Source organism: Hyposmocoma kahamanoa, unplaced genomic scaffold (genome assembly GCF_003589595.1).
Source record: "Hyposmocoma kahamanoa isolate Upper Pololo Valley unplaced genomic scaffold, ASM358959v1 224, whole genome shotgun sequence".
Lineage (NCBI taxonomy): Eukaryota > Metazoa > Arthropoda > Insecta > Lepidoptera > Cosmopterigidae > Hyposmocoma > Hyposmocoma kahamanoa.
Genome location: NW_020653743.1, coordinates 3516867 through 3532949, shown reverse-complemented (window position 1 = coordinate 3532949; position 16083 = coordinate 3516867). Strand labels below are relative to the sequence as shown.

Here is a 16083-nt window from a genome sequence, read left to right as displayed (position 1 = left end):
TTAGCGTATTCACTGCAGTAATAATGATGTTTCCATATACATTTACTGGTGCATGACGCAGGCGCTTATTTTCAAAGTAAATATTATTAATACAAGTTTCTATACAAATGATAACAAAGTAGGGTAAGTTTCCATTCGCTTATTTACTCCTAACGTAAGATATTTCTCGTATATATCATTTGCATATAGATTAGGTGCAATATTTATTTATTTTATTTTTGAGGGTACATACCGCTTGTATCACAATGCAATAGCAAAATACAGCATTGACAACACTAAACAACTAGTAAACACACACACATGACACATTATAGAATACACAGCTTGTGGTAAACAGATCAAAATCATAAAAAGCAGAAACTTTGTTAAAATTATTGCTCGCACGCCATGTAGAGAATTCCGTTTGTAATTTTGTAAAGCGACAGGTAAAATAAGTTTTGGCGTTGTTTATTTATTAGGGTTATTTATTATAATAAGGTTATTTTTAATATACTAAACCTTGCAAAACTACATTACTAACATCATAAAAAAAACGTTTGTTCCATGACGTTTAATAATTTCGTACAAAAGTAAAAATATTTCGATAGATGCTATAAAAAGGCGACAACTCTGTGCGGTAGCAAAAGAAAGCACCCACCACTAAAATTACTTTTAATTTTAACCGACTTGAAAAAAAGGAGGAGGTTCACAATTCGACTGTAATTTTTTTGTTTTTAAATTTTTAAACCTATTTTGATGATTCTTTGTTTGTTGGAAAGAGGGTACCTCAGTATTGGTCCCATTTAAATTTAAAGAAAATATCTCGCATCTAACGATGGCAAACTAGGGGATGAATCCTGTTTCGCGCACTTTCCGGGCAGTAATGTTAGCATTACTGTGTTTCGGTTTTGAAGGGTAAGGGTGCTGGTGAAATTACAGGCACATGGGACTTGTCAACTCAGGGTGTCGGACGCAGTAGCTATGCCCCTCAGATCTTTGCAATTTAAAGCTTTGAGTGGGACTGCAACTGTTAAGGACAGGCATAGCTTACCTTCAGGCGCACTTGTTTGTCCTGTCACTTGATATTATATAAAACTAAATAGGTAACTTTGTTCTTTTTGTCTGTCGTGAAAATTTTTAGGAATTAGTGTATATCCTCAATTATACTATATATTTTTTCAAACTGATTGTCTCAACGCTTTCAAAAGCCATTTGAGGTAGTATGGACACTTATAACATATCTAATTTGTTTTTGTGGTATAATAAAGTTTTTACATGCATATTTAAAAGGGGATAAGCGACGCTTAGATTAAGTATTATAGTCCATTTCTTTAGGTACTTAACTAAATGTAAACAATCTTGATACATCTTTTTATTGAAACATGTACTTTACAAATCAATAGGTATAAAAATAGGCATGCCATTTCATATGAAGCTAAATATTTATATTTGGTATTTGAAGGTAGGCAAAAATCATTTTATAAATGTATTAGGGGTTAAAGTATGAAATTGCCGTTTTATTGCAATAGGTTCTTTGAATTTCCATAGAATCTTCATGGTTTGAGGTTTTCGAATGAAACTTTTTTCAAATGGTTTCTGTGATTTTTTTTTTTTAAATTTGAAACATTTGAATATCGACTTCCAATTGTTTTTGTTATTCAATTTAGACAAGAAAGATGGATACTGCGAAAATTCGAGTGATTTTTTAATACGAGTTCCGACGCGGAACTAACGCGGCAGAAACAGCCCGCAATATCAATGCTGCGTTTGGAGAGGGGTCTACTAATGAACGCACCGTGCGATTTTGGTTTAAACGCTTTCGTGATGGAAATTTCGACTTAAAGAACGAGCCACGAGGAAGACCGCCCACACAGGTGAATAACGATGAATTAAGAGAGATAGTGGAAGCCGATCCTAGTCAAACTACCCAGGAATTAGCGGCATGGTTTAACGTTACCTTACCCACAATATTGACTCACTTGCGTCAAATCAATAAAATAAAAAAATACGAAAAATGGGTGCCTCATGATTTGACTGATCTGCAGAAAGAAACGCGTGTTGAAACTTGTGTTGCCTTGTTGAATCGGTACAGAAATGAAGGAATATTGGATCGAATTGTAACATATGATGAAAAGTGGATTCTTTATGATAACCGGAAAAGAAAAATGCAATGGTTGACCCCAGGTCAAATGCCACAACAGTGTCCTAAAGCAAAACTTACCAATAAAAAGGTAATGGTAACTGTTTGGTGGTCTCAGCATGGTGTTATTCACTATAGTTTTCTCCGATCTGGTCAAGCAATAACGGCAGATGTCTATTGTGCCGAACTCCGAACCATGATGACAAAACTAGCAGTAAAACAGCCCCGACTCATGAATCGATCTTCACCATTATTGCTCCACGACAATGCGAGACCTCACACAGCACGAGAAACCATTTTGACCCTTCAGGAACTGCAGTTAGAAACCATTCGTCATCCTCCGTATTCACCAGACCTTGCTCCAACGGACTACCATTTTTTTCGTGATTTGGACAATTATCTACGTGACAAGAAGTTTTCTTCCCAGGAGGCAGTACAAAATGCTTTCACACAGTTTGTGCAGTCTAGATCGTCGGAGTTCTATCGCAAAGGCATTAATAACCTTCCCATTAGATGGCAGCAATGTATAGATAATAATGGCAACTATTTTGATTAAATAAATTTGTTAAAAATTTAAAAATTAAACAATTTAGATTTTCAGTACAAATCGGCAATTTCATACTTTAACCCCTATTATATTTCATTCAATAGACATCTCAAGATTGTTTAGATTTAACAAGTTAAGCACCTAAAGAAATGGATTATAGTTATACCTCTAGATTTGTCACATATCAAGGCAGAATTTTCACGAAAATGTCTTATAGACCTTCCAAAACACTACATTATTTGGGGACTTCTTGGTGTGTGTATTTTGTTTAGATTGTTTGTGTTTTATTTTTAATCATTGCGGAATTTTAGAGGGACGTATCATCCACTCTACATGTATATTTACTTGAATGTAGATAAATATACTCAACCTATTCCGATCTTTGATAATAATACAACGAATTGAAGACATCCTTTTTTTAACGTCGGTTATTAAGACTTTAGAACCCGGCGACATTGTAATAAAAATAAATTCCGGAAGTTGCGTTCGTGTGACACGACCACACACTTGTGTCTCGGAGAGGACAAACCTGGATTTAACTAAATAAATTTCTAAAGCGCCCTTTAAACGATCAAAATAATTGGACAAATTTTACGGGTTTGTAAAACTTTTTGATCGTCGGCGGTCGTGTTTGTTGTGTTTGTCAAATAATGTAGGTACGTGTTTTTGATTGACGGCGTGTTTGTCAAACCAAACTTCAGTTGCCGCCTATACGTTCACCTTACTGGATTTTATATAGTCGTCTGATTTTGTGCCCAATGTTTCTTTTAACAAATTTTCGTGGATACGTTTTCTCTTTTTGAAATTAAGTTCCATTCCATTCTTTTTTTCGGATTCTTTCTGAGCCCTCGTGAAAATATACGAAAATATTGTGTGACGTGGTTAATCAGTGTTAGTTAACTTAGTACTTTTAATGTAAATTAGAAAAATAATTTTTATAACAATTAGGATAAGGTTTTGATAGGACTGGCATGTTCTGTAGAACACGTTCTAAAATTAAATGAAGATTTAAGAAAAACTTGAGATGATTTAAAATTTGCAAAGCAAAAGTTGGGGCCCAGAAGTCTAGTTAATGATTTATGTCGTTACGTAGGTATAATTTGTAACGGCAATTTTATTTTTCACGCCGCCAGTGCGTGACTACTTACGACGTGTTTCGAACATAAAGAACGTTCTGGATTGTCGCTGTCAAGACTGTACAAGGCAGCATAAAGGACAAGAACAATCAGGCCTTATTGCAGGACGTCTAATATTAGATTATACGATCTCCTAGTACAGTAGTAGTGATATAGGGGGAGCCGCGTTGCCGTGCATCCTGTCTTTAATAACAACGTCTATTTAAAATTCTTGTTTTCCTGAGAATGGTAAAGTTATTTCTTATGTAAGGCTGCAAGGTTGCTGTTTGTTATGTGAAACCTGAGCAAGCCAAAGGTTCCAAAAGTAGATTCCTGAGCGTAGCGAGGCTTTCAAAGCACAAGACGCAAAACAAGTTTGCTGCCGAGCGAAACACACAACTTTTCACCTCAATGTGGAAAATGGTAGATGAAAGAAAAACGGTTGAACTATAAGAAATCAGTTTTAATAAACAAAAATAGTTAAATAATAAAAATAAAATTTACCAATGGATTTATATTACATAAATAATGTACGACAACCTACGTACTGGAACGTGTCATTATTTTTTTTTTCATCGAAAGAAAAAGTTAGGTGTACCACAGTCCATCGTCAAGTTCGAATTGCAAACCCCTTTTCCACGCTAGCGTGGAAAAAATCCGAGCTAGTGCGGTGAAAACACTATTTCCGTTTAGGCACAACTTGAACGTGAAAATAAGCAAAATTTCTTATCTACAATATTTAGTTTTAGAACTTTCCCCACGTGACACAAAGCCCAGGTACACTCGGTATTACTGCAGAGTAATTTTCCGACAATTTTCAAATAGGACATTTTTCCGGAAAATTTTCTGAATAATTTGAAATATTATAAACATATAATTCGAACGCTAATATTATGTTTTTCATTCAGAAATATCTTTTGAAGTTTTATTTAGCGTAAATTATAAAGTAAAATTGTGTAGCTGAAAGCAAGTTAAGTTAGAGAAAAACGAGATTTAAAATTATTGGAAAACAGCGAAAAAAGGAAAATATAGGTAAAAAAATCTTTATAATGGCTCCATCGTTTTCGTTTAGTATCTTCAACTTTCGACAGGTGTCAACTGTCAATTGTGGAAAAGTACAGGAAAAATATAGGGAAAATTTTGATTTTTACAAAATGGAATGTACTTACTACCAGCTATTAGATGTTTGTAATGATATAAAAAATCATCATTCGTCACAGGGTAATTTGACCGTCAAATGAGTAGTAGTTTTAATCGATATGACGTTTTTAAGTACAATTTAATTACCAACGAAATAAAGGTTTAATTTGTAGTTTATCCCACTGATGTATTAGATAATAATAAAATAAATAGGAAATGGTTTTAGGGCATGAAAATTCACAATTAACTTAAGAACTATCTGGAATTAAATGTTTTTTTTTATAATATCAAGTGTCGGGACGAACAAGTCGTGCGCCTGATGATAAGCTACACGCCTGTCCATAACAGTTGCAGTGCCACTCAGAGCTTTGAGTCGTAAAGATCTGCGGGGCACTGCCACTGCGCTAGTCACCCTGAGACACAAGTTGACCAGTCGCGTGTGCTTGTAATTTCACCAGCACTCTTACCCTTCAAAACCGGACCACAGTAATGCTGACATTACTGCTTGCCGGCAGAAATAGGAAGTAATGTCTCTATGAGCTTGTTACAGATCTTTATTGTTTGTTTTAACGACTTTTTTGCCGTAGCGCCATCTTTGTTAAATCTATGAAAAGTTTTCCTGTACTTACTCAGGTACCTTTTAATTTCATGATATTATAAAATATTTTCTTTTATATTTTATTATAATAAATATTTGGTTATTCGTGTCGATGAAATAATTTTACAATGGAAATATATAATCGTATATCTATTGTTGTAGAACTGTAACTCTTATATAACATGTAATACAATGACATACGTCCCAGAAAAGCGTACACTCTGTTACGTTGCGGTGAGTCATGGTCAATTCGCCATAGTTACGAATGTCCGGTCATTCAGCAATTTTAACTATTCATTGTTACGTTTTTTATCTCTTTGTACGTTTTTAAAATGTTTTGTTGCTATCGTTTATAATTAGGACCAAATAGTGGCAGCCTAATGGTATGACCTACAGTCTTTTAAGTCGTGGCTTCGAATCATGGCTTGCACCTATGAGTTTCTATGATTTTTTTTCAAACTCATCAAATTTTTCGAACAACCTGCGCACATTTCGATATCTCCAATGAACACTATACCAACTTTATTTTTTTATCAGTTTCTGTTATTTTTATAAACAGCCATATTTGTTTCCTGGTGACCTATAAGTATAGGACCAAACTAGTTTAGGCACCAGTCTTCCACCTCACAATTTCACGGTATGATATTCTTTACTTTAAATACCCTATAATTTGTATTGTTAAGATGGAAAGAACAATAAGTAATTCTTTTTTGAATTTGAAATAATGCTCCCCGAATTATGTGAAAAAAATTAAGAAACAAAAAACAATACTAAAAAAAAAACTGTGTAAAAAAAAAAATTAAAAAAAACAAAAACAAAATAAAAACACCTGTGATCACATGTGAATCCAAAATAGTTGGCATAGTATTTATTGGTGGTGTGCGTGAAGTTCCCAATTTGGGCCTGTGTGGGAACTACAGCCCAAACCCTCTCCTTGTAAAGGAAAGCCTGAGCCCCAAATTTAGACTATACAGGTTAAATATTATTATTGGCAGTTGGGCAACAATCAGCAAGGACGTTACGTAAACACGTCCCAAAGTTCAGCACGGAGGCTACTACTGGTGGCGCGGGTAGCGGCAATGACTTCTAGGCCACAATAATATGGTGTATGCCATCGATACCATAAGAATATTATTAATTACGACCACATTTAAATATCACTGTGTGTGTTATAGAAATCTGTGAATTAAATCTCTAGTGTTTTTAAACCTATTTCTGTAGCTTTTCGTAGGTATTTGAACCTAATAACGATAATAATAGAGTAACACATCGCCCCGCTACTTACTAATCGCGGTATCTCAATAATAGTATACAGGGTTATTTTTAAAATACTAACGAATTTGCAGAAGCATATTACTAACATCATAAACAACAACTTTAAAACAACTGAGCACAAAAGTGCGTGGAATTACAACTATTTGCCAAGTTTTATTGGAATCGGTTACCGGAAAGTGTGTGAAACCGGATTAATTCCCTAGTTCGCCACCCTTAGAGGTATAATATTTTATTATATAATATTTTCAAATTCAATGGGTCCACTACTGAAGTACCTTCTTTCCAACAAAAAAGAAATCATCAAAATCGGTTCACAAATTATTAATTAAATTATCGAGTTATCGCGTAACATAGTACATAGAAAAAAATTGAGATTGAAAAAAAAACTCCTTTTTTTAAAGTCGATTAAAAATAACCCTGTATAATGTGCACTCTTTTCTTCACGGTGATCACGAGAGGTAACAACCTCTTTGAAGGCTCATATTTCGTCTAAAGTGACATCTATTGGTTTTGTGTTTTAATTCTACGACTAAATCAACAACAAACCACCTATATGGTGTCTAACAGCTGTGGCGCCACGGCCATTTAGGTAACTAATTTTGCCAGTGAAGATCGGGAATTTTCGAGTAAGCCGGATTTGCGGAAGTTTTTTTTTCATTGATAAGTTATGTATGATTATGTATAAAGTTTATGAAAATTTAAATGATATATGATTGTCCGTATAAACTACGTTAAAATTTACAAAAAACCGGTGGTCGTTCTTTTGCAATACATTGATAAACAAAGTGGTTAGTGGCGGTAACCATCGTTCAATAAGGGTACAGTTTTTTGTACGAAACACATGCTACAATTATATTTGATTTATTTTAGATAATGGCGAGAAGGATGTAATCCGGAAGGGTTATTGAATATATTTTGTCAGAACATATTAAATCCGTTCTGGTAATGATATCAGTGAGGGTGAAGATGGTTCGGATATCATCCACCAATGAGGATCAAAAAAAACCCAGCGAAATTCCTCTCGGCGAAGATTTCTATGGAGATAACTACTGTCGAAGAATTTGGCCTGATGATGATGTTCCTTTAGCCAGCTTTTCCACTTCACACCCATCACTACTACCATCAGCTCCACCTGCCTCTCTGGCACTGACACAAAATTGAGAAAACCTTACACCATTTTTTGATCAGAAGAATACGTCATTTCATGCCTGCACAAATGCTGTTCATAAAGAACGGACTCCTCTAAAGATATTCCAATTGTCCTGGACTGAAGAAATCATTGAGCATTTAATATTCGATACCAATCTTTATGCAGAACTGAAAGAAGGTCCTTTCATATCTGTTACTATTGAGGAAATGATGGAGATGGGAATCAAAAAGAGCTTAAGTTACAGATACTACTTTTTCTCCAAGCGCTGCAGCAGATGCAGGACAAAAAAAAACCTGCTAGGTCTATTTGGAGCTGCAAAATATACAGTCCCTCATTGCTATCGTGAGGGTAAATCATGTTTCAAGGATCAGCATAAAAATAAACTTCTTATGATGATCTTCAAAACATGTTTACTGCTCCGAAGCTCTGAACTCATGTCTTTTGGCATAAATTCTGTGCAAATAACAACTTCAATATTGAAAATAAAGCTCTTTTTTTTTAAATTAATTTTTATCAATTTTCCAAGGTGGTTACTAATAGTGACCACCTCCTACATAACACCCCAGCATGCGAATCACAAAAAAAAGGTCAAGAATGCTTATAATTAATCCCGATTAAGTAAAAAATATTTTTAATCTGATAATAAAAATCCGTGCCGCAAAGAATTAAGTATAATGTAAGTAAGCAGCAACCCGTAGAGTTTCTCACTCATTCATCTCAGGGGAACCTGTTTAGTCTATGTGACGTTTTCAAGTGTAATTTGCTTACCTATTAAATAATATCATTTGAGTTTGGAGAAACGGAATTAAAACTCCAGGGTGTTTTCCAGAACACCCAAACCAGGGCCAATTTAGAAAAGTGCATTTCCCAAATTGGTCCTATCAGGACCTTTTTATATAGCACCTGTCGTGCCACCGGCTAAACCACCTAGGTGGTCAAATGACGTAATTTCAATAAAAACAATATAATGTAAAACATTTGTACAAGTATTCATAAATTAAAGTTTATTAAACAATATTTAAGTGTTTTTTTTAATTAAAATTTAAAATAATAGCTGCTTTTTAAACTTACCTTCTTTTTACTAATTTAGGTAAACCACAATCTCATAGAAGTAAAATGTGTTTTGGTTATTTTAAAAAAGACGTGGAGACTCTTTTTTTTTGTATACGCGTTGAAAACTTTTGATTCGCATTTTAGCAAACAAAAAAATACTAACATCTCCAGTTTTTACCTTCATTAGATAATATCATTCTCTAAATTGGTCTTATCGGCTATCAAACTTGAGAGCTTCTCATCGAGCATCTATAGTATAAATAAATAAATATTAGACAACATCACACACGATGTTTTGATCTCAAAGTAAGTAGCTAAAGTACAAACACCCAGGCCCGAGAGAATATAGAGAAGTTAATTTTTCGACACTGAACCGGCCGGGGATCGAATCCGGGACTTCAGAGATGGCACCACCATGACAACCGAGATTGTCAAGTATTAAATATTATTGTTGTAAGATATTATTATTATTAAACTATTTAATTAATATTTCCTACAAAAATAGAGTTCAGTTTTCGCAGCGTATACAATATTTAATTTAATGCATTTCTGTGACATTCAAGTAAAACTAGAAACAGAGATTTGAGGTTTGCCTAGAAAAAATATATACACCCTATTTGTACTAACTACGTAGATATAAAAATACTGGAAGTTACATTTTGTATCACATTTACAAAAGGAATGTATAACCGCGGGGAGGGAAAGTCTCCTTTTTCTACAATTAACTAAGTATAATATAGTAAAGTCGAACACAAATGTACATAAAATGAAAATTCCCCATTGTAACTATTTACGTGGATACTGAAAACTGACAGTTTGTAATAATTTCAAATAGCTTTAACTTTGCCTCCCCAGTGGTTTGTTGTATAATCTATTAAGAATAAATAAAGCACTAATTCTATTAATAAAACAACAATCTACTAATTGATGTATCGTAAAGGGCACACAAAGTATAACATTTTGCAATATATTTTAATAAATCCTAATTATACTTATTCGAATCTTAAATTAAATCGATATCTCCAATGAACACTAATTTTATATTTTGCTAATTTTCTGTTAATTTTATAAACAGCCATATTTATTTAATATAATGTTCCCCGAATTTTGTGAAAAAAAAGAAAGAAAAAACAAAATTCGAAAAAAACAAAAAGAAGAATTATGTGAAAAAAAACAAAAAACAAAATAAAAACAGAACAGGTCCAAAAATTAGTTAGCATAGTGATCATTGGAGATATAAAAATTATTACGTTAAATATTAAAAATGGAATGGTCTTACTTTTGTGGGCCTCATGCTTCACATAGCAGATAGCAACAGTATCCAATAATAATTGATATCTGAAAGAAAAGAAAATCACCTTTAATAAACAATTACATAAAATCTAAACAACGGCTAACTGGCATTCAGTGGTACTAATTTTCAGGTTCAATCTCGTATACCATTAAATATTATCACTTGGTTAAATAGTGAAATTAAAAATGAAAATGACAAAGAAATATGCCGTAGGACAAATCTAAGTGGATTTGAATGGATTGGATTTGGAAAATAATACTAAAAAAATAATTAAAAGAATCTTCTCGACACTTACCTCACCCTAAAGCGCCAGCAGCAAATGATGCGACTATAACTAGAAGCGACGTGACGATTCCGCTTGCTCCAACATGCGCGCCGTACACGGCACCGGAGTCCGCTGGGCCCGTGCCGAACGTGTCCGCTGCCGAGATTGTTTCTGTGAAACGCGACCACCGTGAGCGTGACACGGTGGGCGTTTCTAGATTTGGGCTTTGTATCTTCGGTTTTTAGATGGGACCTCTGATAGTTTCTTTATTTTTTAACGTTTATTTAATGCCAGAATACAAAATAGAAAACGCAGTATTTATTTATAAAGGTAATGTGATATACTGTAAAAAAATGTGCTCTAATAATAGCGGCAGAAGGCGTTATTTGTAAAGTTGTAAGTTTGAATTGAACATAACATCTGTTTTATTTATTTCATTTAAAACATTAACATTAATGAAATTCGAAAGTTATTGTTTCAATACTATGACAAATCTAAATAGAATTTATTAAAAATATCGTTTATATAGAAGGTGATTCCTAAAGTTACAAGTTACGGTGAATTTTCAATTGCAACTTTTAATACGGGACCCTTTCAAAATCTATAAATATTTACCACTAATCAGCATTAAGAGCTTTGCTTCCTCTAATGCGTAAGGCAATGGAAAGAATTTCACTACCGGTAACAGGACTTGAATTCGAAAAGCAACATTTTTGAGTAACTGGCACAATAAATAGTTATGATAATGAGCCAGATAATCACAGCCGTTTGTCATATTTAGGCACTAGCCACGTGGCATATTTAGCATTAGCCACATGGCATATTTAGGACCATCCACATGGCATATTCAGCATTTGCCACATGGCATATTTAGGCCCTGCCGTATGGAGTATTCAGCATCAGCTACATGGCATATATAGTTCAAGACACGTGGCATATTTAGCACCAATCACATGGTATATTTACCATATCAAATTCACGTATGACTAGTGCCATATACGCTATTTTTATTTTTAAATGTATTTTGTCAGTTTCCCAAAATTTATTGCGATATGTAACAAATCACTAACAATACTTAAGAACAACCAACACAGTGCTCATTAAATTGAAACAAATTTGTGTAAACAACAAAAGAAAATGTTTTTTAAACTCCATATTAGGAAAAGTGAAAATTTAAAGTCCACTAGCTTCTATACAAATTTGACTGCAGCTGTTGACAGAGTTGTCAAAATTACAAGGAAGCCTTGTATCTAATACTTGTTACGACAAAATTACAAACGCACAATTTTCTTCAACAATCATTCACAATAGCAACAAAACTGTTGCAAAATAGAAATGGGCAAAAACAGAAATAATTTCCAAATTCTTAATATGTATGCGTCTTTTATATACTCCAAGGTATATAACAAGCACTTACTTTTGTATTAAATAAAAGATATACTACATACTAAATTCGCTAATATAGAAAAACTAAACTACAAAAGTTAAAGCTAGAAAATTACATCGAAAGCCGCGCTTTGGGGTTATAAACTAAATTAATTATCACAAAATCCAATATTGCCCACAAATAAATACATAAGTATATTGCATTATTTACCGCAAGCTACAAAACCCATTAGTCTAAATACGCCCGCCATTACATCATGCAGTGCTAAAAAAAATAGAATAAATTTTTTTTTGGATTCAAAATAGGGAATATTTGTTTTTTCAGATAAACTAACATTTTGGGCTCTTTACAGATTTCATGTTCATCGTCATGGTTTATTGGTTTGAAGAAACAAATATACGCCATTTTAGATCGAAAACATAGTTTCAAACTGAAATTCGATAAATAAGTTATAAGTTCTGAAACATAAAGTGCACATTTCATTTTCACGGCAATCAAATTGTAAAGACAAAGAAAAAAACACACAAAAACGCAGACGGATTTTGGTTTACCATCAAATAAGGGTAGGGAATAATGTAATGGTAAAAAACTAACTTCTGTCCGCTAAAAATTGTTTTCATATTGTTTCTGTTTGTTACAATTGCGACCATTCGTTCTAAAAGAAACGTACATGTGAAAACGTACTTATAAAAAGTATAAAAAATAAATACGCAAACATTTAATACGTGCATAAGAGCCTCATCACACAAGCACCGTTCATTGTTACGATCATTTGATCCCTTGCGAGGTATGACTCTAAGTTCTATTGTACAAATGTGTAAAGAAAAAAGGGAGATACCACACTTATTCAAACGGATAGCATTAAGCCGTTTAGAAAAAGCTTTACTTTGCGATTCCGGCTCAAGTCGATTTCTTGCATAAAGTATGACTACTTCCAAAGGCAAAGTACGGTAAGCCACTTTAAAAAATGAGCTTCAACTTCGATTAAGCCAAAATGGCAAGTATTCACAGAACATACTTTATCTAAGTTTAAGCACAGAATTAAATGAAACTTTCGTGTTTACTACGTAATTTCTAAATTAAACGTTTTGCAAATACGAAAACATTTGCTTGGATTGCAATATTCGCTGTCAAAGTTGGTTTTATAAATGTCAAGCCTTAAAATGCAATTACAAACTGTTTATAATTCTACATCACATGTGTGGCCTTACGTACATTTATTTAAATATGAGCACAGGTAATTTCTAGTGGACTGTCATATTTATAAGTTATGTTGATGAACTTAAAATCTCTCAGACCTTGTGGGGTGTAATTAAAGGAGCCACCACACTTTTCAACATAGAATTGAGCCGAACAGAAAAAACTTTATGTCCACGTAACACGAGCGAAAAAACAAACGTCGGATTTAAACTACTAATGCGCATAGTCGTTCACTCTTATATAAGGCTAAGTATAGAAGATGAGGGATTTGAAATTATAATCATATATGACCGATTATGTAGTTATTTTTTCTTTACGCATGACAATAGCATCCAGATAGTTATCATTTAAATAATTTTGTAAAAAAAATGTGGTTTACGCCATCTTTGCGCCAATAGACTAATTTATTATTATTATATTTGGAAAAAAACATAATTTAGTTTATGACATACTGTTTTGTGTATGTGTGTAACTACTTACAGTACTTGGTATTGATAATGTAAATATATAAATTAAAAAATAAAAGCATAGACAAAGTTTTTTCTAACTGCCTCGAGCCGTTTTTTTAACCAGTGTAGTAACTTCCTTAAGATTAGTACAATATGATTCTATGTTAGAAAGCACAATACACCACATTGAAAACAAATTAAATTAAATTAACACATACCTTTGTCCCCAACTTGCACGGTGAGTGAATAGAAAAATATATATTAATACAAGCAATGTAGCACTATTTTCTAAAGTCCAAGTTTCGGAGCTACACGAATTTTACGGAAGCTGGCGATTACATTGATAAGCTACTTCATATTTACGTCATACATATAATCACGGCTTTGGATTTTGAGGAAGGCAGAGACAATGATCGCCATCTAGACTTTACATATTTCTGCCGCCAAGCGGTAAAGTGAGCATTACTGCGCTGCAGTTTTGAAGAGTAAAAGTGCTCGTGAAATTATATGCATATGGAATTTGCCAAATTATGTCTCAGAATGATGGGCGCCCTGACAGCGCCCCTCACATAATTGCGATTTAAAGCTCTGAGTGGCACTGCCTAGTGTTCCCTCCAATTAACACTACGCCAACTTTATTTTTTGGTCAGTTTCTGTTATTTTTGTAAACAATCACATTTTAACTAATATTATGCTCCCCGAATTTTGTGAAAAAAAAAAGAAACAAAAACCAAAATAAAAACAGAGCAGGTCCAGAAATTAAATTGGCGTTCATTGGAGTGTCGCTACCCATCAGACGTAAGATTTGTCAGTCCCGGGTTCGATACCCGGTAGAAACGATTCGGGAAATGCGCTTTTCTAAATTAGTTTAGTTGCTTTGGTAACATCTCCGCCAACCTCAGTGGGACACAAGCGTGGCAGTATGCATATTTATACACTCCTTAAACATTATAATTTTCTTATTTATCAATTAAGTATTCTCTAACTATTTAGATTTAAAGCTAATATTCGGTTAAAATTATGCAACATCTTTCTATAATTGAATCGTCGTATATTTGTATTGAACCCATCCTACAGTTAGGTGTCACAATTAAAATGCTACCTTCACAGTTTGGATGTAAGGTTAATTTTAAAATGACGTTTTGCCGGATTATTACAATCGCTTGTTTCTGTAAAACTCAAACTTGTCGGATACTTGGATTTCAGAAAATATACAATAGCACAAATTGTAAATGTATGATGGTGGATATTAAAAGTTAAAATTGGCCATTTGTTCCTGCCTGTACTTTGAGACTGTCTATTAATTAGTTAAGCTTAACATTGACATTTTATAAGTTCCAATACATAAGTATTAAAAAAAAATCTAACTAATACAAAGAAAATTCCTTCGATCTTACTGGAGTAGAACCAGGATATGTTCCCTTAACATGGCTACCGCTCGTCAAAGGAGCTATGGATCGAACGAGCAAATCTTAGGGCGTGTTCCCATTATGTCGTCGTTTTATTTATCATTGGACAACTGTCGCGACTAGCCTGTTCCCATGTCACGACTATCTGTCGTGACTGTGTCGTGGACTTTTTATCATTGAACGACAGTCATTTCTAGTTGTTTCCACTGGATCGTGACGACAATTTATCGTTTCACGGCAGCCGCGTTATCGTTTGCAAATATGAGACAACGATAATTTTTTTATGGTTCTAGCTCTTCCTATTGTCTTGACAGTCTGTCGTCGTAACGTCAAAAAAGGCGTCAACGACAGTTAATCGTGTTGTACTATATGTGAACAACTTCATTTAAATATACAAGCCACGACACTTAAATCTGCACGACCATCTGTGAGAACTTAAGAAAGTTTCTTCGCTCGGCCAGGTACCTTTACAGTTACCAGAAAACCGACGCAGATGTCGCTACATTAATTGCAATACTTTTATTGAATATCATGTTTTTACTACTGCTTTCAGATCGGAAAAATTTCTCTTTATGGTTCGAACTTTGTATAAATAAAAAATATACAATATACCTATCTTCAAATCGAAATATTGTTAAAAAATATAAAAACAATGGAATAACGAGTAAACCAAAATTCCAAAGTAGACCTACCTCCATATCGGTCAAGTAGAGCCATGATGACGCCGTTGGTCCAGCCGAATCCTGTCTGCAATTCGTATTCACCACCGCCGCCGACGCCACCGAATATCGTTGCGTCGTACTGTTGATTACAATATAAGGGAAACAATATTTCATACAGATGCATAAAACGGTATTTTGTAAATTAAATAATAAATATTTTAACAAATAAAGCATTTTATGTTATTTTAAGTAGCAGTAGAGTTCCTTGTGAAAGAGTTCGTCCAGGAAAGTACTGCCATCTTATCTATTTCTGCCGCCAAGCAGTAGCATTACTGTGTTCCGCCTTAGAAGGTTAAGGATGCTGGTGAAATTTTAGGCACAAGTCCCATTGTCAACTTATGCCTCAGGATGACGGGCGCA

At 33.8% G+C, this 16083-nt stretch overlaps 1 protein-coding gene across 2 annotated transcripts in view; it reads right to left on the bottom strand.

Annotated features, from left to right (window-relative positions):
• The window catches only part of LOC113228100 (trehalase-like), a 53736-nt gene that overhangs the window by 21232 nt on the left and 16421 nt on the right, over positions 1 to 16083 (bottom strand). Inside the window, exons 7-9 of one of the 2 annotated variants that reach the window (XM_026461242.1) lie at positions 15694 to 15802; positions 10587 to 10727; positions 10144 to 10335 (exon numbers count right to left, since the gene is read on the bottom strand). In XM_026461242.1, coding sequence (XP_026317027.1) covers positions 10588 to 10727; positions 15694 to 15802 — 249 coding nt within the window. In that variant the 3' untranslated portion in view covers positions 10144 to 10335; position 10587. Of the gene's footprint in view, positions 1 to 10143; positions 10336 to 10586; positions 10728 to 15693; positions 15803 to 16083 lie in introns of those variants that run through there. The other variant, XM_026461241.1, reaches the window with a different exon arrangement.